The following is a 25,927-nucleotide window of genomic DNA, read 5'->3' as shown; positions in this document are numbered from 1 at the left end:
GATAATTAAGTCAAAATTGACAGCTTTGCATTAATTACAAAATTAGTCTGACTAAGAACGACTTATACTACTTAAAATGTATCAACTTGATTTAAAACAAGGGAAAATATTTTAAGAACTCTTAGTCTGACTTAAAACGACTTGAACTACTTAAAATAAATATCAAAATGATTGAAAACACTATAAACACTTAGAAATCTTAGTCTTAAAACGACTTGCACTACTTAAAATATAGAAACATGATTTAAAACAATGGAAAATATTTGGAAAATATTTAGTCTGACTTAAATCGACTGGTACTACTTAAAACGTATAAAGATGATTTTAAAAATACTAATTTCATTTTTCAGTTTAAAAATATGTCGTCTGGCTTAAAACTGACTCTTACTACTTATAAGTTAAAATTACTAATATATCAAACTTCTTGTCTGACCAAAACGGAACTTTTCTACTGAACTAGAAAAACGAATTAAAAACTAGATTTTAAAGTTGTATTTAACAAAAAAAAACTATTATTAAAACAGAAAAATAATATCCTATTATTACTGCTGTTAATGTTAAAATTTGTTCCAAAAAATAAAAATGATTCACTTAAAAATGATTTAAAGAGTAAGATTACAAATATTTACATTTATTTACATTTTTCTACTTCAATATAGAAAGAAATAAATTAATTAAAAATAAAAAAGGGTTTTTTTAATACTGTTATTAAAAATACGTCGTCTGGACAAAACTGACATGTACTACTTATAAAATAAAAAGAATGTATGGAACTTGAAATTGTCTACTGACGATAACTGACCTATACTACTTAAAACTAAAAGCTCTTAAAGCTATACTAAACTAAAGCCACTTTAATACTAGTGTTAAATAAAAAAAAACAGTTCAATCTAGTGATACCTTTTTTTATTACTTTCCAAAAAAAAAGAATAGAAGGTATTTAAAGCTCCTCGTCTGACCGAAAACAAATTTTATCACTGAAATTAGAAAAATGTCCAACTCTCCTTGATATATATTAGAGTTAAAATAAGTCTAAATTAAACGGTGCTAGCTACGAAAATAGTATTTGAGGATATTCTAAAACTGTCGTCTGACAAAGACTGACTTATACTACTTATTTCCTAAAACCGATTTTTTTGAACCCATTGATTCTTGTATTATTGAAATTATAACCCCTCGAAAAGGGAGAGGGGAGGAGTAATATAAACAAAATCGCAATAAATGCAATAAAATAAAAATTATAAATATAATAAATGAAAAAAAAATTTTTTCTACAATGTTACCTGAATTTATTTCTCATATTCGTTGTTCATAACCATTATTACAGGCAGTTGTTGTTGTTTCTTGCTCATTTTGTGATCGATCTCGAATATGAACAGCTGGCGATTGCCATGTCGACATTTGTATTATACTTTGATGACATCTTCGAGAGCTTGTCTGTCTTCGAGACATTGTTATTGATAAACTTAAATCTCTTCTTCGTGAACCAATTATTGAATTTCTTTCGCCTCTTCTCTTTCCACAGCAACAAAATAAATATCTGTAATGATAATTTCTTATACAGTATAATGTAGTAAAAAAAAATATTCCTTAAAATTTGTACACTTAAAAAATTTATAAATATTATTTTTCTTTGTTTATAATTTTTATCAAAATACATCCGATATACAACATAATAATAATAATAATAACAATATAATTGTTAATAATACTTTGTCACGTGGTAGTCTTAATTGTAAATAAATCGTTAACTACAAAGTTTTATTTATAATAACAATAATAATAGTCTGACTGATAATTTACTTATACTACTGAGACAACAATATTAATAAAAATAATATTGAAAATAATAATATTAAAAATAATACTGATACGTCTGACTAATAATTTACTTGTACTACTTAAAAAATAGTATTAATAATAATATTAATAATAATCGTCCGACCAATAATTTACTTATACTACTAAGACAATAATAATACAGACCTTGAAAATTATGTCTTTTTCGACTTTTATTACAAGTTTTGACACAAAAACCACATTTTTGGTATAAATAGCAATTTATTTTGATTTTTATAGTGTAAAAACTATACTCAAATCTTTCAAAAATTATTATTGAATGATTTTTCTAATTAAATTTTTGAAATATACAATTAAACAAATTTTTCAATAATTGAAATATTGTAAAATTTAACTGAAAATATTTGATTTTTTCAAGTATTTTATTACAATTTTTGAAAATCAACTTTTGAGGAGTTTTAATTGCAAATTTTGAAAATAATTGAATTCTCAAAAATTTTAATGAAAAATTTTCGAGTGTAAATTTATAAATATGAAAATTAATGAAAAATCTTCGAGTGTAAATTTATACATATGAAAATTAATGAAAATTAGCTTCTAAAAATTATATTAAAATATTTTTGAAAAAGTAATACTTATAGAACTTTTTCCTTGTATGTTTTTAAAATTTAATTATTTTCAATATTTTCAATTACATATTTCCGAAAATTCAAATACTTCCAAAAAATAAAATTTAAATTTTTTAGAATTATTTTAAACATTTTGAAGAAAACAATCTATAAAAATTCAACAAAAAATTAGTTTTTTTTAAATTGTACAAAAATTCATTAAAGAAATTCAATTATTTTCGTAAAATTACATTGCAATATTTTTAAAAAACTGAGTCTTATAATTGTTTCATTATAATTTTTTAAGATTCATTTTTATTAGATTTATTTTTATTCCAAAATAATTATCTTTGAACAAAATAAATTAAAATTTTTTTAAATTTACTTTTTTAGACTTTTTAAAATTTTGGAGAAATCATGTTCATTTTTAAAATTAAAATTCTTTATAAAAATTGGATTATTTCTTTTTATATTATTCAAAAATTCAATTATTGTTAAAAGATTTTACCAAATTTCAATTATTTGGAAATTTTTCATTTGTATAAATTTAAAACATATAAACTTTCAAAAATTATTTAAAAATTTATTTAAAAAAATTTAAGAATTTCTTTATTATAATTTTTTAAAAATCAATTACTGAGAACACTTTTGGTTAAATATTTTCAGTAATTCGTCTTAATAACTTTTTAAAAAAAGAACCATAAACAGTTATAGTGACAATAATTATGGAAAATTGAATTTTTGTATTTAAATAATTGTAAGAAAAATTAGAAATAATTGATTTGGAAATGAAGTTTAGTTAAAAATTGTAGAAAATAATTAAATTTTGGAAGGGTGAGAATTGTAATTTTAGGAAATTATTAAATTTCAGAAGGTTTTAATTTGAAATTCTAATTTTATTTCCCATGGAAAAATAAATAATAATTATTAAAATATTTATTTAACAAAAGTATTCTAGTTTTGAAAAATTAAATTAGGAATTAATGAAAGGGTAAAATCAGGAGAATACAAAATAAAATTCTTGTCACATTACTGCATATTAATTAAATAAAAGACTTTTTCAACTTTTTTTGTATTTTTAATCGAATAAAGCGACTTTTTTTTCACCTTAAAGTCGATCCGAGGCCTGACATTAATATGTTTAAATTTTTTTCTTTTCGCCTAAAAACACGATTATTACAAATTAGTTACAAAAAAGAATTTTTAATAAAAAAAAATTAACAACAAAATTATTTGATTGGAAAATTTTAATAATAATATTTAATAATAATTTATTTTTTATCATTTTTAGCCTAAAAACAATTTTAAAAAAAGTGCTTTAAAAATATATTTAAATGAATATAACACTTGGTAAAAATTATATAATTAAATTAAATGGAAATTATCAATCTTCCAAGTCAAATAATTACTAATTAATAATTTATTTGACTTGGAATATTGATAATTTCCTTTTAATTTACTAATACTTTAAAAATAGTGAAGATAAAATTTTCCATTTGAAAAATTTTTTTTGTGGATACAAAAACATCTTCTCTATAAAATAAAGCATAAAATTTCGAAATTTATTCATTTTAATAAAAAACGACAAAATTAAATTCAATTTTAAGGTCAGGGGACGGAAGGGGAATTATTAAATTTAATTAATTGTTCGTGAAGATAAAATCTTTCAATAGGATCAGATATCAATTATTATTTTATGATATCGAATCGAGAGAGAAGAAAGTGGAGAATGATGAGAAGTAACGCGATCAATAAATTGTGATTTTCCTTGAGGTTAAATCGAAATCAACAAATATATAAGGGTAGGGGGAAGTGTGCCTTTATTGATGGCAATGGGGCTTTTGGGAAAACAGTTTTCCTATGCATGCATGGTTAATAGTCAAACTCCCACGATGTCAATGAGGTCTCTTCAATTTTATGCACTACACGTTCGTACACTCTTACGTAATCGAACAAGGAAATCATTGGCCATACCATTAGTAAGGTTCGATGTTCTCCAAAATTCAATGTAAAAGCAAATGGAAATTAATTAGTCCACACATATAGACGCTTCAAATAAAATCCTTCCAATTTTCTAACAAGAGTCACAAAATTTTCTCTCACTATTAGATTTAGTTCACGTGGACGGAAAAATTGATTCCAATTGTCCGTTTTTGAAAGAAATGTGGACATTTTTTTTTTTTAAGAAATAAAAATTGTGGAATTGTATAAATAAAAAAATTTAAAAACGTAAGCAGAATAATAATATTTATATATATGTGATTTTGAATAGTTGTTGTGCTTACCTTTTGAAATATTTTCTGAACGAGCCACTTACAAGGTAAAGGGCAATTGGATTTATGCAGCTATTTGCAAATGCCAAGCAAAATCCGACGATGCGAAAAAGATGCCAAAAAGAATTGTAATCCCTCTCCGCTGTTGGATGAATGTAAAACCACAGCATAAAAACGTGTTGTGGAAAAAAGCAAATTGCAAAAATCACCACAAAAGCCATCACCATTTTAGCAACTTTTTTTCTTGCCTTAATTTGTTTTACCTGGAAAAAAATTATTAGAAATAAATAAATAAATACAATTAATAAAAAAAAATATAAATAAATATAAATAATATTCGAGTAATTACAGGGTTGCCACAAAAAATTAATTTTGTTTTTCCCTGACTTTTCCCTGATTTTCAGACTTTTTCCTGATTGATTTTGACTTTTCCCCTGACCCTAAAGAATATTCTGATTCACTCTAAAAATTATTAGATACTTAAAACAAAACTATTACATTTACTTGCGAATTTCTTAAATTGTAAAATTATTCGCAAACATCAATAAATAAATTTTTAAATTAGTATTTAATTGTTATTTTTCCATATAGGAATTAAAATTCTTCAAAACATTCAAATTCAAACATTTTTAAAATTCAACAACCAATCACTCTGAGTCTTCGACTCGGAGTAATCGATATCTTCGTGTTTTATAAAAATTTTAATTTCCATAAAATTTTTCAAAAATTAAATTATTTACAAAAATTATAATAAAATTCGTTGCAAGAATTAAATTATTTTCATTAAATTAATAAAACTCTTCACATGGTTTAAATTATTTTTAATACAATTTTAAATAAATTTCTGGAAAAATGAAATTATCTTCAAAAATTTTTTGCAAGAATTAAAATTAAAATTACATTTCACAAATAATGAAATTCTTCGCTGAAATTCAAAACTTTTCAAAAATTCACTATTTTAATAAAAGTTCTTAATAGAATTCAATTATTTAAAAAAATTGATAAAATTCGTTGTGAGAATTCCATTATTTACATAAATTATAAAATTTTTCTGAGGATTTCAATTATTTATAATAAAATTTAAAGTAAATTCCTAGAAAAATGGAATTATTTTCTTAAACTTTTTGCAAGAATTTTATTACATTTCACGAATATAATGAAATTCTTCGTTGAAATTCAAATATTTTCAAAATCTATTATTTTAATGAAAGTCCTCAAAAGAATTCAATTATTTAAAAAAAATGCAATAAAATTCGTTGTAGGAATTCAATTATTCTCATAAATAATAAGATTCTTTATATTATTTCAATTATTTAAAAAAAAATTGCAAAAATTCATTGCGAGAATTCAATTACTTTTATAAATTAATAAAATTCTTCACAAGATTTCAATTATTTTTATAAATAATAAAATTCTTCTCAGGAATTCAATTATTTTTTTAAATTTCAATAATAATCTTTGCAAGAATTGAATTATTTTTATAATTATTAAAACACATCGCAGGGTTTCAATTATTTTTAATACAATTTTAAATAAATTGCGCAAAAAATGCAACTATTCTTAAAAATTGTAATAAAATTCTTTAAAATAATTTAATTATTTTAAAAATATTTAATGAAATTCTTTATAACAATTGAATTGTTTTCAATAATTTTAATAAAATTTTTTGAAAGAATTTAATTATTTTCATAAATAGTATACAATTTTTAAAGAAATTCAATTATTTAAAACACAATTTTCCTAATATTTTTATAAAAAAATCAATTCAATTACTTTCATAAATTAATTAAAATTCTTTACAGGATTTCTATTATTTTTAATACAAATTTAAGTAAATTCTACGAAAAATGTAACTATTTTCAAAAATTTTATTAAAATTCTTCGAAAGAATTCAATTATCAATTATTTTTAAAAATTTATGCTCTAATGCTTTTAATATTCAATTGTGATCTAAAAATTTTAACTAAAATTGGACTCTAAATCAGTTTTTAATAAAAATTCTACGAGAATTCAATTACTTAAATACAAAAATAAATAATTTATTGAATAAATGAATGTTTCACACGAAATTGAATTATCGTAAAGAATTTTATCAACAAATTTGAATTTTTTTGAGGAATTTTAATCAAATTTTTAAGAATAATTAAATTTTTCGAGAAATTCAATTAAAATTGTATTAAAAATAATTGAAATTCTATGCTGAATTTTTTTTATTCATGAAAATAATTGAATTATTGCAAAGTTTGCTTAGAATTTTATCAACATTTTTTTTTTAAATAATTGAATTCTTTGGAAAATTTTTATTAAAGTAGATATTGAAAATCATTGAAGAAAATTTTTTTTGAAAATATTTGGAATTTTGTAAAGAATTTTATTAAAATTTTTGAAAATAATTGAAATTTGGAGAGGAATTTTATTATTTTTAAAGATAATTGAATTTTGACGAGAATTTTTTTTAATTTTTACAAATAATTGAATTTCTACGAAGAATTTTATTGCTTTTGAAAATAATTGAACATCTGCAATTCATTTGTAAATTATTTAAAATTCAATTTTTTCCATTTACTTTAATAAAAATCCCTGACTTTTCCCTGACCAATTTTCATTTACAACAAAGTGTCAAGCTAGACTTAAGTCAAATAAATTTATTGTAGTTATATATTTATTCTTATTAGATTATATGTTAAGTTCTTAAATAAATTTAAATAAATTAGGTAGAGGTTTAATTAGCTTCAGGAAGGTAAATTAGATTTAGGAAAATAAATTTTAGGGTAGAGAAAAATAATTAAACTTCTTGCTTTTTTCAATTTAATCCCCCTTAAAAAAAAAAAAAAAAAACGAATAGAAGAATTTTTTCTATAGAAGTTAGTTGGCACTGTGTTTGATCTACTATATGGAAACGTGGTTTGAAGCAGAACCGAGAATAACCTTCCACTTGAAGTTTCAGACATTATAAGTACCTCTCAAAGAAGGTGTGTCGGTAAATGTTCTTAAATTACTTGAAAGAAATTGGCAAATTTCAATCAACTCCTTTATTTTAAAAGAAAAGGAAAAATTTGCCTTTAAATTTAATTTTAACTCATTTAAAGTTTCCTTGTTATTTTTTCTACAAAAAATTTTTTTTCCCATGGAAATTAGAATATAAACTAACTTTTCTTTTCGCAAATAAATCCAATGTGATAAATTACTTTTTTTTATAAAACTTGAAAATGAACTTACATATTTTTCAAAAAAAAAAAAAAAAAGAAGACTTGTCTTTTGGGAAAATATGTAACTTCATTTTTCGTGTGAAAAACAATTTTTAAATTTCTCTATTGAGAATTTTGACGAGTTTATGAGACTTAATTTTTGGATTTGTTACCACAGTGCACTATAAATTGGATTCGTGCCAAAAATCTTCTCGCTGAAAAAAAAGATGAATTGAGATTGTAAATAATTAATTTTCGACTCAATTGAAATTGAGTGAAAATTTCAAATGAAGAAAAGATTTCTCCGCTTTTTCTTATGGTAATTCATTTCATTTTGTCTTTCTTAAGGAAATTCTAATTTCTCTCTGATTACTGAATATTCTTTCATTCGATAGAAATTAAAGATAATGCGAGTGAAAGAGGGATTATAATTATATTTGGAGATTTCTTTCAATTAATGCAGTAAATTAAAATTAGATGAATATTATTTTTAAAGCTATTATTAAAATAATTATATATAATAATCGTCGTGATTCCAGATTTCCGGATCTCTGTCCACACTTGAAGTTAGTTATAGTTATTCTTTTGTTTTTTATACGTTTTGATAGAAAATAGAAATATACATATACATATACATATACATACATTATAATAATCGTAAGTTTCCTTTCCGTTAGCAAATTATCTGCATTCATTTGTTTGTTTTGAAAATTTAATTTTGTGGGTTAAGTATTGGCATTTTTTATATATTTTTTAATGTCAAACTTTTTAATGTGGAAAATACTTTACTTATTAAATTGTCTCGACTCTTTGGTCAAAAATCTAAAATTATCAAAAATTCAAAAAATTTCAAAAATCCGTTTTTCTTAAAATTCAACATTTTTTCCTCTCTTTTATGGGATTTAGCTTCATTATTTTTGTGCTTTTGAAAAATAGTTTACTTATTTAATAGTCTCGACTCTTTGGTAAAAAATCGAAAATTATTAAAAATTCGAAAAAATTCAAAAATCCGGATTTCTTAGAATTCAACATTTTTTCTTCTCTTTTATGGGATTTAGCTTCATTATTTTTGTGCTTTTGGAAAATACTTTACATATTTAATAGTCTCGAATCTTTGGTAAAAAATCTAAAATTATCAAAAATTCGAAAAAATTCAAAAATCCGATTTTCTTAAAATTCAACATTTTTTCTTCTCTTTTATAGGATTTAGCTTCATTATTTTTGTGCTTTTGGAAAATACTTTACTTATTTAATAGTCTCGACTCCTTGGTAAAAAATCTAAAATTATCGAAAATTATGAAATATTCAAAAATCCGAATTTCTTAAAATTCAACATTTTTTCTTCTCTTTTATGGGATTTAGCTTCATTATTTTTGTGCTTTTGGAAAATCCTTTACTTATTAAATTGTCTCGACTTTTTGGTAAAAAATCTAAATTTAATGAAAATTATGAAATATTCAAAAATCCGAATTTCTTAAAATTCAACATTTTTTTCTCTCTTTTATAGGATTTAGCTTCATTATTTTTGTGCTTTTGGAAAATACTTTACTTATTAAAGTGTCTCGACTCTTTAGTAAAAAATCTAAAATTATCAAAAATTCGAAAAAATTCAAAAATCCGATTTTCTTAACATTCAACATTTTTTCTTCTCTTTTATAGGATTTAGCTTTATTATTTTTGTGCTTTTGGAAAATACTTTACTTATTTAATACTCTCGACTCTTTAGTAAAAAATCTAAAATTATCAAAAATTATCAAAAATTCAAAAATTTGATTTTCTTAAAATTCAACATTTTTTCTTCTCTTTTATGGGATTTAGCTTCATTATTTTTGTGCTTTTGAAAAATACATTACATATTTAATAGTCTCGACTCTTTGGTAAAAAATCTAAAATTAACAAAAATTCGAAAAAATTCAAAAATTTGATTTTCTTAAAATTCAACAGTTTTTTTTCTTTTTTATGGGATTTAGCTTCATTATTTTTGTGCTTTTGGAAAATACTTTACTTATTTAATACTCTCGACTCTTTAGTAAAAAATCTAAAATTATCAAAAATTATCAAAAATTCAAAAATTTGATTTTCTTAAAATTCAACATTTTTTCTTCTCTTTTATGGGATTTAGCTTCATTATTTTTGTGCTTTTGAAAAATACATTACATATTTAATAGTCTCGACTCTTTGGTAAAAAATCTAAAATTAACAAAGATTCGAAAAAATTCAAAAATTTGATTTTCTTAAAATTCAACAGTTTTTTTTCTTTTTTATAGGATTTAGCTTCATAATTTTTGTGCTTTTAGAAAATACTTTACTTATTAAAGTGTCTCGACTCTTTAGTAAAAAATCTAAAATTATCAAAAATTCGAAAAAATTCAAAAATCCGATTTTCTTAAAATTCAATATTTTTTCTTCTCTTTTATAGGATTTAGCTTCATTATTTTTGTGCTTTTGGAAAATACTTTACTTATTTAATAGTCTCGACTCTTTGGTAAAAAATCTAAAATTATCGAAAATTATGAAATATTCAAAAATCCGACTTTCTTAAAATTCAACATTTTTTCTTCTTTTTTATGGGATTTAGATTCATTATTTTTGTGCTTTTGGAAAATACTTTACTTATTAAAGTGTCTCGACTCTTTAGTAAAAAATCTAAAATTATCAAAAATTCGAAAAAATTCAAAAATCCGAATTTCTTAAAATTTAACATTTTTTCCTCTCTTTTATAGGATTTAGCTTCATTATTTTTGTGCTTTTGGAAAATACTTTACTTATTAAATTGTCTCGACTCTTTGGTAAAAAATCTAAAATTAATGAAAATTATCAAAAATTCAAAAATCCGAATTTCTTAAAATTCAACATTTTTTCTTCTCTTTTATGGGATTTAGCTTTATAATTTTTATGCTTTTGGAAAATACTTTACTTATTTAATAGTCTCGACTCTTTGGTAAAAAATCTAAAATTATCAAAAATTCGAAAAAATTCAAAAATCCGATTTTCTTAAAATTCAACATTTTTTCTTCTCTTTTATGGGATTTAGCTTCATAATTTTTATGCTTTTAGAAAATACTTTACTTATTTAATAGTCTCGACTCTTTAGTAAAAAATCTAAAATTATCAAAAATTCGAAAAAATTCAAAAATCCGATTTTCTTAAAATTCAACATTTTTTCTTCTCTTTTATGGGATTTAGCTTCATTATTTTTGTGCTTTTGGAAAATACTTTACTTATTTAATAGTCTCGACTCTTTGGTAAAAAATCTAAAATTATCGAAAATTATGAAATACTCAAAAATCCGAATTTCTTAAAATTCAACATTTTTTCCTCTCTTTTATAGGATTTAGCTTCATAATTTTTGTGCTTTTAGAAAATACTTTACTTATTAAAGTGTCTCGACTCTTTAGTAAAAAATCTAAAATTATCAAAAATTCGAAAAAATTCAAAAATCCGAATTTCTTAAAATTTAACATTTTTTCCTCTCTTTTATAGGATTTAGCTTCATTATTTTTGTGCTTTTGGAAAATACTTTACTTATTAAATTGTCTCGACTCTTTGGTAAAAAATCTAAAATTAATGAAAATTATCAAAAATTCAAAAATCCGAATTTCTTAAAATTCAACATTTTTTCTTCTCTTTTATGGGATTTAGCTTCATTATTTTTGTGCTTTTGGAAAATACTTAACATATTTAATAGTCTCGAATCTTTGGTAAAAAATCTAAAATTATCAAAAATTCGAAAAAATTCAAAAATCCGATTTTCTTAAAATTCAACATTTTTTTCTCTCTTTAATAGGATTTAGCTTTATTATTTTTGTGCTTTTGGAAAATACTTTACTTATTTAATATTCTCGACTCTTTGGTAAAAAATCTAAAATTATCGAAAATTATGAAATACTCAAAAATCCGAATTTCTTAAAATTCAACATTTTTTCCTCTCTTTTATAGGATTTAGCTTCATAATTTTTGTGCTTTTAGAAAATACTTTACTTATTAAAGTGTCTCGACTCTTTAGTAAAAAATCTAAAATTATCAAAAATTCGAAAAAATTCAAAAATCCGAATTTCTTAAAATTTAACATTTTTTCCTCTCTTTTATAGGATTTAGATTCATTATTTTTATGCTTTTGGAAAATACTTTATTTATTTAATAGTCTCGACTCTTTGGTAAAAAATCTAAAATTATCAAAAATTCGAAAAAATTCAAAAATCCGATTTTCTTAAAATTCAACATTTTTTCTTCTCTTTTATGGGATTTAGCTTCATAATTTTTATGCTTTTAGAAAATACTTTACTTATTTAATAGTCTCGACTCTTTAGTAAAAAATCTAAAATTATCAAAAATTCGAAAAAATTCAAAAATCCGATTTTCTTAAAATTCAACATTTTTTCTTCTCTTTTATGGGATTTACAGTACCGTCCGAAATTGTCAGTCCACCCATTTTTAAAGGAATGAAAAAAATTTGTTAACATAAAATTCATGAAAACTAAATTTTTTTTTGGTTTATATTTTAAAAGACGATCAAATTTTGAAGAGAATAAGACCTTACAGAAGTCATTTGGCCAAAATTTGTAGAAGATATTCTTAAAAATCGTCATTTTCAAAGTTTTACAAAAATTTGAATAACTTCTAAAATAATGAACGCTTTTTAATAATCTTAGGCTTATTTTAAAGGTCATTTTCTACGGAATAAGAATTACTTATAGGCATTAACCTGTAATTTTTTACTTGGAATAAGCATGCCGTCAAAGTTGGACAAAAAAATTCAAAAAATTTGAAACAATATTATTAAAAGAAAAATAATTTTTGAAATTCAAACATATTTTTTTATTAAATTTTCTTGAAGAATCTACACCATATCATGTTTTATATATGTTTTAGAATAGTTTTTAGTACAAAAAATTTATTTCAAATTTTTCTAATTTTTTTGTCCAACTTTGACGTCATGCTTATTCCAAGAAAAAAATTACAGGTTAATGCCTATAAGTAATTCTTATTCTGTAGAAAACGACCTTTAAAATAAGCCTAAGATTATTAAAAAGCGTTCATTATTTTAGAAGTTATTCAAATTTTTGTAAAACATTGAAAATGACGATTTTTTAAGAATATCTTGAAAAAATATTTGCCAAATGACTTCTGTGAGGTCTTATTCTTTTCAAAATTTTATCGTCTTTCAAAATATAAACCAAAAAAAAATTTGAGTTTTCATAAATTTTATGTTAAAAAATTTTTTTCATTCCTTCAAAAATGGGTGGACTGACAATTTTGGCCGGTACTGTAGCTTCATTATTTTTGTGCTTTTGGAAAATACTTTACTTATTTAATAGTCTCGACTCTTTGGTAAAAAATCTAAAATTATCGAAAATTATGAAATATTCAAAAATCCGACTTTCTTAAAATTCAACATTTTTTCTTCTTTTTTATGGGATTTAGATTCATTATTTTTGTGCTTTTGGAAAATACTTTACTTATTAAAGTGTCTCGACTCTTTAGTAAAAAATCTAAAATTATCAAAAATTCGAAAAAATTCAAAAATCCGAATTTCTTAAAATTTAACATTTTTTCCTCTCTTTTATAGGATTTAGCTTCATTATTTTTGTGCTTTTGGAAAATACTTTACTTATTAAATTGTCTCGACTCTTTGGTAAAAAATCTAAAATTAATGAAAATTATCAAAAATTCAAAAATCCGAATTTCTTAAAATTCAACATTTTTTCTTCTCTTTTATGGGATTTAGCTTTATAATTTTTATGCTTTTGGAAAATACTTTACTTATTTAATAGTCTCGACTCTTTGGTAAAAAATCTAAAATTATCAAAAATTCGAAAAAATTCAAAAATCCGATTTTCTTAAAATTCAACATTTTTTCTTCTCTTTTATGGGATTTAGCTTCATAATTTTTATGCTTTTAGAAAATACTTTACTTATTAATACTTATAGAATACTTTCGTTATTCTAGAGAAACTTATCGCTATTTCAAGTAAAACTTTTTTCAGTGTATAATAATTATTATTTCTTTAAAAAGTATTTAATTTAAAATGGCTTTATAAAATAAGCAATGCAAAAGATGACCCAGATACTAATTGTAATTGTTCTAGCCATAGTTTAAGTCTAGTAATGTAAATTCTATTTAAATTGAGACCATTGAGTGAAATTATTTGAATTTTAGTTAGTTAAATCTCTTTGTTAGGTTATAATAATTATTTCTTTAAAATTTTTTAAATTGTTTAAAATAAGCAGCCCCATACAACATTCCCGCGCGCTTGCGCGCGGATAGTTTGGCTAGTTATAATAATAATTTTAATAATAACTAGCAACATTAACTAACTTCTTACTACCTTTTTTTAAACAAAATTAGCAATTTTGAAAATAATAGAATTTAAAAATTTTCTAATTAAAATTTTTGTTGAAAACACTAAAAAAAATTCAATTTTAGAGAAATTACAAATAATTTCAGAAATTCAATTATAAAAAAAATAAAATTCTTCTTATAGTATTCAACTAGGTTAAAAATTTAAAAAAGATTCTAGTAAAAATCACAATTATCTTTATAAATAATAAAATTATTCTTCAAAGTTCAATTATTTTCATAAATGACAAAAAAATTCTTGTCCTAATTTCAATTATTTTCAAAAATTTTTCTTAATTCAATGATTTTCAATATCTACTATTTTAATAAAATTTCCCAAAAAGAATTCAATTGTTTAAAAAAGAATTTTTAATAAAATTGTATGCAAACATTTAATTATTTTCATAAATAATAAAAATTTCACAGGAATTCAATTATTTTCATAAATAATTGAAAATTTGAATTTGAAATTTTTGAATGTCTTAATTCCTGTGGAAAATCCTGTTCCAAAATTAAGATTAAAAATAGAAATTGTGCAAATATTTTTCTTCTTTTTCTAAAACAAAATAATAATTTTGTTCAAAAACTTGTGATCTATAAACAAAAATAATGCAAAATAAATAAATTTTCTATTTCTTAACACAGAGAAAAGCGAGTGTTGTTTTTGATGCGGGTAAATTTTGGTAGGGTAATTTTAGTGAGGATAAATTTTCTATAATAGAAAATTTACCTTATTTTCAGTGTTAAAATAACACTTCCGAGCTAAAGTTTGATGCAGACACTTTTAACACCGAATTCAGTGTTAAAATAACACTCACTTTTTTCTGTGAATCACAGTTGTTTAACAATTTTCTAATTTTGTTTAGAAGTAAAGAACAAAAATCTGTAAAATTTCAATTTGACAAATCATAATATTTAACAAAATTTTAGTCTTTTAATGAAAAGAAGTAAAAAAATTTTTGATGATTTCTATTTGTCATTTCAATTTTGAATTAATTATAAAATAAAAATAATTACAACATAATAATATAATATACAATATATCTAAAGTTAACAAAGAACAAAAGTATAAACAGAAGACAACTTCAGAGTGTGAGGGACAGAAAAAGTGAATGAATGAAAGAACTCTTAACTACATTTCGTCGCAACAACATAATGCTGCACTAGATTGAGCCCATCATTTTTTGACGCTAAATAACAATAAAACAAACTAAATGACAAAAACTAGTTAAAAACTAATTCGATTTTTTCGAGGTTTTCTAATACTTTACTGAATTTTATTTTCCATAAATTTTATTTGCATTTTGAATAAATTTTATTTTTATTTTGAATAAATTTTATTTTTATTTTTAATAAATTTTATTTTTATTTTTAATAAATTTTATTTTCATTTTGAATACATTTTTTTTTTATTTTTTATAAATTTTATTCTCATTTTCAATAAATTTTATTTTCATTTTTAATGAATTTTTATTATAACAATCTTATAAATTTTCCACATAAAATTTACGAATAAAATAAATAGTAAAGTATCTCGGAGGGCGAAATAATTTTTTACTCGCGATCACAAAGGTTAAGCATCGTTCAGTGCGGTTAGTACCCGGATGGGTGACCGTTTTGACTTTCTTTACGTTTCTAAATTTATTCCCTGCGTTTCGAAATATATTTCCACTAAAATTGAAAAATAACTTTCTCTTACACAAAGTGAAAGAGAATTTGAATATAGTTTTCGAAAAAATAAACAATAGAAAATAAAAAAAAAATTAAGGATAATATTTAAAAAAATATTGAAAGAAATGGTAAGCTTACCTGACCTTGCATTTCGCCAGGTATATTACGAGTACTTTGAACTAAATGCCTAGCCATTAAACAATAAAATACAGCAATTATACTTAGTGGAATAGCATAATAAACGAAGAATCTGCACAATAATACTGTTTTGGGATAATTTGGTCCAAATTCCTCAGGAAATGGATAGCAAGTCTGTGGAAAATTATAAATTAATTTAAAAATTCTCACCATTTAGTAGTATATATAGTAAATAGAGGTAGATAAAATCTGATATAAATAACTTATTAATAAATAACTAATTAATACAAAATGAAAATCTGATTAAAGTCAAATTAAAACTGAAATAAATACAAAATACCAACTCGATCAAAATTAAAATCTAATTAAAAATTTAAAACTATTATTAAAACTTTGTAAAAATTAAATTCTTATAATTATATTAAAATAAATAAATTAGGAATAAACATAAATAAATATTATTAAATTAAAAGCATAAAATACTGAAAAATTTAAATGAATCCTTTTTACTACAATTTTTCACTGCTTTTTATTTCTCCCAAATGAAATAATTATCATCATTTGAAATTCAATCTCATCAAAAATTAATCCAAACCAAAATTTTATCACTTTATCTCTTTTTCAATAAACAATCATTAAAATCGTTCAAACTGTTGGGATTTTCAATATTGAAAAATTTAATATTCTCCTCCTTTTTAAATTAATTCAAAACGAAAATAAAAATACTGCAATCAAATGTATATTTGATTGCAGTATTTTTATTTTTATTTTTGAATTAATTCGACAATATTCTTCAAATATATATTTTCGAAAAATTAATTTCATTTGATTAAAATATTAAATTATATAATACTTATAAATTTTACAATAAAAATGATTTCTTTTTAAATTAAATTTCCCTTATTATAAATTTTATCTCATAAGTAAAATTTATAATTAATGTTTATTAAGTTGAAAAAAAGTAATAATCATAAATTTGAGATATAATTACTTTCTTTCTAAAGAATATAAATAGAAGTTATTGTAATATTATAGTTGAAAAAAAAGAAATAAAAAAGTATTTAAAAAAGAAAAAATATGTCGTTGGTAAATTTACCTGAAAAGTTACGTCCTTATTAACTCGAAATACTCTAATATAGGAAAAAGTTGCTGGTGTTGCACAAATCACTGCTAGACACCAAATCAGAGTCGCTATCGAAGATGTAAATCTAGTAGCTCGCTTTCCGCCACCTAGATTAAATTCTTTTTGCATACTTTAAATCTTAATGAAAAACGTGTATTTCTTATCAGAAAATTGCTTCATTAAACTTTTATAATATTATAAAATAATTTTTTTTTTCTCTTTTTCAATTATTTATTTCCATTTCTTTACATATTAAATTAAAATAATATTTTGATTCATTTATTTTTCTTATTATTTTTTATTAAATAATGTCTATTTATTAATATAATAGTACACTATGATATTAATATTTAAATATATAATATTAATTAATTGATAAAAAATAAATAAATTACAAAGACAACATTTTTTTCAATTTATTTCGTTTTATTAATCATTGGAGAGGAAAAAAATAAAAAACAAAGTGGAATAAAAAAAATTTTTATACTCACCAGTGGCATGAAGTTTTCTCATTGGATCAACGATAGCGAAAAATCTATCAGCTGAAAGTGCTGTCAGAGTGAATACCGAAACACCCACTGATATATCTTTTGCACACTCTGAAATCTTGCAGAGAATAAGTCCAAATGGCCAAGAGTCGATCACATAAACAGTGATAGTGAATGGTACACATGTCAAAATTACCTTGAAAATAAAGAAAATTAAATTAAATTTACAACTTTCGTATTTTAGAATAATTGACGATATTCACAAACAACAACAAAAAATTATGAAATATTAAATTCCTTTAAATATTTTTAACTTTTTTGAAGTTTAGAAAATTATATTTATAAATATTAATAATTAATAACTAATACGTGTTAATGCAATAAATAAATAAATATATAAATAATAGTAATAAAAATAAAAATAAAAATAAAAATAAAAATAATAATAATAATTGTCTGACTAATAATTTACTTGTACTACTGATACAATAATATTAATAAAAATAATATTGAAAATAAAAATAACAATAATAATATTAATAATAATAGTAATACGTCTGGCTAATAATTTACTTGTACTACTGAAACAATAATATTATTAATATTTTGTGATTTTTGTTGTTTTTTTTTATTTAAATAATTTTTTTTAAATATTAATAATAATAAAAAAACAATAATAACAACAATAGAAATAAACTAATTTTCGTCTGACTAATAATTTACCTGTACTACTTGAAGAAATATTATTCATAATAATAATTAAAAAAATCATAATAATAATACTAATATTCGTCTGACTAGAAATTTACTTGTACTACTGAGACAATAATATTAATAAAAATAATATTGAAAATAATAATAGAAATAATAATAGTAATATGTCTGGCTAATAATTTACTTGTACTACTTGAAAAAATATTATTCATTATAATAATTAAAAAAAAATCATAACAATAATGCTAATATTCGTCTGACTAGAAATTTACTTTTACTACTGAGACAAATATGAATTAAAATAGAAATAAAAATAAAAATAATATAAACAACAATAAAAGTACTAATAATAATAACAATAAGAGTAATATTAATATTCGTCTGACTAATAATTGACCTGTACTACTGGAAAAATAATATTAATAAAAATAATAAAAGAACATAATAATACAAATATTTGTCTGACTAGAAATTTGCTTGTACTACTGAGGCAATAATTTTAATTAAAACGATAATAATAATAAAAATAATATTAACAATTTAAAATTTTAATTTCTAACAGTTAATCAAATGAAAATAGTAAAAGATTAATAATATTAATATAGAATTCATAAATACGAAATAGAATTTTTGTTATTTAAATTTAAAACTTTCAATATACTTATAGTAATTCCTTTATAAGCAAGTGTTTATAATGATAAAAGACGCTTGCAGAAACTATGAAGTGTATTATTCATAGAAATTTAATATGAAAATTAAATGAAATCTTACTCTTTGCTTCTAGATTTTCAAAACCCGTCAAGAGTAATTGTTTAACGAATCCTTTTGTCATGAAGCTTTGAAAGTTTCTCTTGTAAGATTTATTCAAAAATTTAATATACTGCTGCAATACATAGTATATAGTATATATATATATACAAAGAACTGGTAGGTATGTTGTATTTTGAAATTATAATTTTAAAATAATTGCCAGTCGACAAATGAAGTTTTACAAATGAAAATTTACGATACAATTTTCCATTTAACCATTATATTATGCTCGCATAATAGAGAATTAAAAGTTTCATTGTCGTTATTTTTTTTTCTTTTTTTTTAAATCAATATTATTCTTATTAGAATTGTACAATTTTAAAAATAAGCTTTGTCTTTTTAAATTGACTTCTTCTTTTGTAATTGCTATTTCAATGTAGATTGTAATAATAATTTTTAATTTTAAACATTTCATTTTGTTAACAATTATTTTCCATTTTTTTCATAACTTTAATTTATTTATTTATCTGCTCATTCATTTTTTTATTTATTATTTTATTTACTTATTTGGTTACTTATTTACATATTCATAAATTTACTTATGTTTTAGATTATTTGTTTATTTCCTTAGTCGCTTATTTATTTATTAACTTATTTATTAATTAACTTATTTATTTACTTATTCATTAATTCACTTATTTATTTATTAGATTATTTGTTTATTTATTTACTAACTTATTTATTTACTTAATTATTTATTTATTAACTAAATTATTTATTTTTTTGTTTCCTTGATTATTTATTTATTTACTAATTCATTAATTCACTTATTTATTTCTTAGATTATTTGTTTATTTACTTACTTCTTTCTTCCCTTTATTTATTTGACTTTGTACGAGATTTAATTTAAAAAAATACCCACTTATTTTAAAATTGATCATAAATTTTAAAGTTGCTTAAAGTCTTTTCTAAAAATTACAATCTAAATGATCAAAAATTTTGTAAAAGGTCAAAAGTGTAAAAACTGCGAAAACATTTGAAAATCTTTTCTTTTGGGAAATTTTTTTACAAATTCAATTTCATGTTTTTCTTTTTTTTGCACACAATTTGGCAGCAATATTTATTTTTTTTTTACAGCCATGGAGCTTTTATTTTTTGATCATTTAGTTTGAAGACGACTATTATTGATGATTGTATTTACCAAAAGATCTCCAAGTGCGAGTGAAAGAACATAGGTATTGGGAACGTTCCTCATATTGGCATGACGTAAAATTGTAAGAACCAAAACACCATTTCCAGTGACTCCAACGATGAGAATAAATAAAAAGACGAATGGCAAGATATACGTTTCTGGCCTGTCACTGTACGGCAAATAGGGCTCTTCTGTACAATTACTCTCATCAATAGAGCAATTAACACTCATTGTGATCGATAATTCACTCGTGAGGTTCAACATTTTTTTTTTATCCTCCAATAATAAATTTCACTGTTATCTAAAAAAAAAATTTTGTCTCCCAAACAATTTTTCTTTTTTTTACGTTGTCTCCATACTTCTGTTTTTGACAGTTTTCTGTTTACTCTACATTTCGAATTTTAATTTACTTCCATTCATTTATTTATTTCTTCTTTTTAGTTCTCAATTTATTTTCTTTATTACTTCTATTCGAATTTTTAATAATTTTTTTACAATAAGAAACAATTCTCCTATTGTTTCATTGAAAATTGAATCATTTGTTTATTAAAGAGACATTTTTTTTTCTTTCTTTCGTTTATGTAATTAAAATCTTTACGAAACTAAATTCGAATCAGAGCACGTACACCATGATTGAGGTGTACATTACCAACTGATGATGAGAATATAGAACTGTTTTCACATTCATAGTTATTTCCGTGCTGCAACCTGTAATCAACATAAACAATTTTCATGAAAATAGAATCACCTTTTTGATTATTTATTTAACAAATAATTTCCTGATAGCGAAGAGAGAGAAAGAGAGGCTTCTTTCAAGTTTTCAAACGAATTCACGTGTACTCAAGTATTTAGAATCTATATTTATTCCTCAAGTACTCGAGAACGTCGTTTAAGAAAAAACATTTCTAATTTTAAATATTTTACAAAAATAAAAAAAAAATATTAATAACAAATATTATTTTATTGTGAAAAAAATATGTAATTAATATTTGTTTTATTTTAGTCGTTCTTATAACTTTCTTGTGTAATAGAATATCTACTTTTATAAGACAAACAGATTTACTGATTACAAGTTATGTAAAGCTTTACGCAAATCGACAGCTGGAGTTTTGTATTTCTATTTTTAATAAATATTGTATTTTTCATTATTACATTTTTACAATTGTTTATATTATTCAATGTGAACTAAATATAAATCTGAAAAAATATGGACAATGTAGATTTTATGAAAGAAAAAGCATTTTAATTGATTTAAAGATAAATAAAATAAAAAAGTCAAAGAAGAAAACAAAATAGAATTTTATTCTTTGGAAAACATTTTTTTTCCGTTGCAATTAATTTTTCTAGTAAAATTAAAATACGAATTTTCATTTCATTTAAAAAAAACAGGAAAGAAATACACTAATAAATTTTTTAAATAAATATTTATAGTAATAAATATTAATATAATTATTAATATAAATAATAATATAAATATTAATATAAATAATAATATAAATATTAATATAAATAAATATTAATAAATATTAAAATATATATCGAAGGTGTTGCTCAAGTGATGGTCCAGCGAGCAATGAGCAAAGAGAAGCGGCTCCCCTCCAAGTCTCCTACCTCGCATGGTGGGGAGTCGCTTCTCCTAACTTCTCATTTGTATTTCAATCAAAATTCACAAATACAAAAATTAAATGAAACCAGAATAAAATAGAAAAATAAAAAGCCATTTTTTAATTTAACGTGAGCCCGTATATTTTGCAAATAAATAAATAAATAAAGTATAACAAAGAAAACATAAAAATTAAAATAAAGAAAATAAATAATAATATTAAAAATTTAAAAGCCGTTAGATTCATACTTTTTTAATCACCTGTGATGCAAAGCCATTAAATATGAAAAACGGTTTATTTATTTTTATTGTTGACACTTGTTTGCGATATATTTTGCAAAGACCTCATGTTAATTTTTATTTTACTGCACATTAAATCACACAGTTGCTATTGATACCGGAACGAAGCCAGCTTGGCACTCGTGCCAACTTTGACGTTGTTTGAATTATAATGAAAAATACGTATCCGGTATTGTCCGCATATAAGCAATAAATTAAAAATAAATCCAACAACAAAAAAAGTGCATTATATGGAATATTATTGCCAGTATTTCATTATTAAAAAAACATAAATGTACAATTCTTTATTCAAAAAAATAAATTTACCAAAAAAATAAAAAACTACGACTTCTATTTTCTCAAAAAAAAAAAAAATTGTATCTATTTTTTTTCTAACATTAAGAAACTTGAATTGCAATTATATTTTTTGTTTTTCTCTATTTTGAGTAGTAAATAAATTTACATTTTCCCGTTTCTTAATGGGAATAATAGAAAACAATAACAACTGGAAATTTTCATATTTGTTAACGATCGTATAAAATAGATGGTGGAATTGAAAGCTTTTATGAAAGATGACGGTCCATAGACAAACATAGTTTCTCCATAAAAAGTGAGGACAAAGTTCCAAGTATTTTATCCCAAAAAAAAAACTACTTTATGATATCTCTCTCTCCTGGATTTTGTTACCAAACGTATTTTACAAAATATATATAGCAACACATAAAGTGCTTCACATTTTTTTTCTACACTTTACTCAATTTTCTTCATTCCAAAACATCAGTCTCGTTTTCACTATAAGAATAATTCGTAAAAAAAACTTTATTGTTCTAATATAATTTATGGATAAAAATTTTATTATTGGAAAAGCGTAAATTTTTAATAAGTATTGGTTCTATTTTTTAATAATAATTTTTTTCGAGAAATATTACTGTAATAAATTTCAATCAGCTTTTTTATTGTAGCAATATTTAAAAAAAATATATATATATTGTAAGAATAAAAAGTTTTCATAAATGTTCGTTTTTTTTATCTATTCAATAAGGTTTTCAAAAATATTACTGCAATAAAATAATAACAAATAAAATATTTTAATAAATAATGAATATAAATTAATAATAAACTTTCGAATGACATTTTTTATTGTTTCAAAATAATTTTATAAATAGCAAAAAATTCAAGACCTTTTCATTTTTTATGAGAATGTAACAAGTTATTGAAAAATTTTTTTCAACAAGTATTCGTTTATTCATTTTGTTTTTAATAATTTGTTCTTAAAAATATTACTATAATAAATATGAATATAAATACATTTTTATTAAAATTGTAATATTATTTTTAAAAATTTTTTTATTATTGTATTAGTATTTTAAAAAAATTTTTTTATTATTGCAATAGTATATAAAAAAAATTTTTTATTATTGTAATAGTATTTAAAAAAATTTTTTATTATTGAAAAAATAAGAGTTTTTATTAAATATTCGTTTTATTTTTTAATAATATTTTTTGCAGAAGATTACAGTAATAAAGAAACTTACTTTTGAACAAGTAGAAAAGGAGATAAAAATGGAATCTTTCTGTTCTTAACAACTTGATTTTTTTTCTTCTCTTTTATTGTTGAATTTTTATGAACTCTTTGTGGCGCTCTTAGTACTCGTAACCTACTGTACCACCCGCACATTTAGTTTACCAGGGACGCGTTGTTGTAATTTTTCGCCTGTCGTTAGTCTACGCATAGAATCAAAAATATTTATTAGCACAAAAAAAAACATTTATATTTATTCATTTTATTTCACTTATAGTAACTTATTTAATTATATTTATTTTATTATTATTTTTTTATTATTATTTTATTATTTTATTATTTTATTATTATTATTATTATTATTATTATTATTATTATTATTATTACCATTATTATTACCATTATTATTAATTTATTTAGTAAATTATTTAATTATATTTATTTTATTCATTTAATGTTTGTAAAAAAGTCGTAGGAAGAACAATAAAATTGAAACATGAGAGGAAAAATGAATTAAAACGTGAGAAGAAAAAATTCTCCATTTCTCTCAATTCTAAAACAAGATTTTTTATTAAAAAAAAAAATGTAAAATTATATGTGAATTATTTTTTGTTTTTTATAATTTCCATTGTTTTTTCTTAAAACTTGTGTGTTTGTAAAGATTCAACATGGTTAATAATTAAATTTTTCTGTATAACAAAAAAATATGTGTATCTATGGAAAAAATATGCTTTGTTCCTGAAATTCAAAGAATACATACACTTCTTTTTTTTCCTGTATTTTTTTTTTTAGAGTTTTTTTTCATAAGAACTTTTAAAATAGATATAATGGCATGACAAAAAAAAATTTCTAACAATCATCTTGTTAGCGCTATTTTTTGCGAATAGTAAAGTTGAGAGGTATAGCGAAAAATGTAGTTTCAAAAACAAATTTTATCAGTGGTGACTTTTATTGAATATAGAAGAGAATGGAGAATTATAATTTTTTGTTTTCTTATTTTCTTGTATGGCATCTTATATTTCAATGCTTCCATAAAAACTTTTTATCAGGTTTAATTAAATTTCAAGTTTTCTCAAAGTCTTGCGATTTCATTTTTTATCAATTTTGTTTTTATTTTTTATTCAGAAAAAAAGAAATTCCAATTTTCGATACGAATCAAACTTTTAGTTTATATTTTTATTTATTTTCTATTTTTTTTTGCATTTATTATGAGTTTTAGAGCGTTTTGAAATATTTTTTTTACACCTAAATATTTTCGATCAATATCGCAAAAGTTTTATTTATCCAATGACAATAGAAAGAAATTTTATTTAAAAATATCAACAACAAAAAATATTACGTTATACTTTAAAAAATTTTTTTTAATTAAAATGAATGGTTTTACATTATTTATAACTACAGGAACAATTCAATTATGGTTAATTGCTGTCTGAAACAAAAGTGAACTAATTAAATTAATTAGTTCCAAAACTAATTTCCCAAGTGACAATGAATGAAATCAAAACTATCAATTTAAATTTATTATACGACATTTAAGAATAATGTCAATTCTCAGAACCGTTTAAATTGAATGATTTGCAGATAAACTTTTTATAAAGTAATAAGAGAAAAAAAAGATGATAAATTACAAGTTTTTGCACTTTAAAAAAAAAGTAGTTTAAAATTCGATGCAGTAGTTAATTTTTTAGTTTTATTATATTTTGCGACTTTGTGAAAAGTTTTATTTTAAAAAGAAACTGAATAGTACATATATTTAGAAAAGTTCTTTTGTGCGACTCAAAAGGAAAATTGTTCCTTTGGTCTCATGATTGGTACGGCCATTATTACTCGGATTTAGTGGACAAAGATATTTTTCTAGGCACTTCTCCTCGTAAATATTTGTACTACATGGTTTTGAAATAATTATTTGTGAAAGTAATATTGTCGTAGAATTATGAAAAAAATGTTCAAAGTCAAATTGCTTTGAAATGAGAGATTTTATTTTATTAAACAAAATTATTTCCTTTGCAATTAATTTTTCTAGTAAAATGAAAATACGAATTTTTATTTCATTTCAAAAAACAGGAAAGAAACATACTAATAATTTTTTTAAATAAATATTTATAGTAATAAATGTTAATATAAATATTAATAAATAATAATATAAATATTAATATAAATATTAATATAAATGTTAATAAATATAAATATTAATAAATAGTAATATAAATATTAATAAATATTAAAATATATATCGAG

The 25,927-nt window shown here is 21.4% G+C and overlaps 1 protein-coding gene across 9 annotated transcripts in view; it reads right to left on the bottom strand.

The window, feature by feature from the left end:
• Positions 1 to 25,927, bottom strand: part of LOC122511487 (neuropeptide CCHamide-1 receptor-like) — a 57,010-nt gene that overhangs the window by 3,342 nt on the left and 27,741 nt on the right. For 6 of the 9 annotated variants that reach the window (XM_043626747.1, XM_043626750.1, XM_043626752.1 and 3 more), the window contains 7 exons: positions 23,703 to 23,892; positions 20,295 to 20,993; positions 17,633 to 17,825; positions 17,115 to 17,248; positions 16,019 to 16,192; positions 4,694 to 4,944; positions 1,284 to 1,540 (listed from right to left, as the gene is read on the bottom strand). In XM_043626747.1, the coding sequence (XP_043482682.1) occupies positions 1,297 to 1,540; positions 4,694 to 4,944; positions 16,019 to 16,192; positions 17,115 to 17,248; positions 17,633 to 17,825; positions 20,295 to 20,549 (1,251 nt within the window). In that variant the 5' untranslated portion in view covers positions 20,550 to 20,993; positions 23,703 to 23,892 and the 3' untranslated portion in view covers positions 1,284 to 1,296. The remainder of the gene's footprint in view (positions 1 to 1,283; positions 1,541 to 4,693; positions 4,945 to 16,018; positions 16,193 to 17,114; positions 17,249 to 17,632; positions 17,826 to 20,294; positions 20,994 to 23,702; positions 23,893 to 25,927) is intronic. The other 3 variants (XM_043626753.1, XM_043626754.1, XM_043626755.1) reach the window with 1 other exon arrangement.

This window comes from Leptopilina heterotoma, unplaced genomic scaffold, assembly GCF_015476425.1.
Source record: "Leptopilina heterotoma isolate Lh14 unplaced genomic scaffold, ASM1547642v1 Lhet_83, whole genome shotgun sequence".
In the NCBI taxonomy this organism is placed as follows: domain Eukaryota; kingdom Metazoa; phylum Arthropoda; class Insecta; order Hymenoptera; family Figitidae; genus Leptopilina; species Leptopilina heterotoma.
Note: the sequence above shows the minus strand (reverse complement) of the source record. Positions and strands in the feature narration are given on the sequence as shown.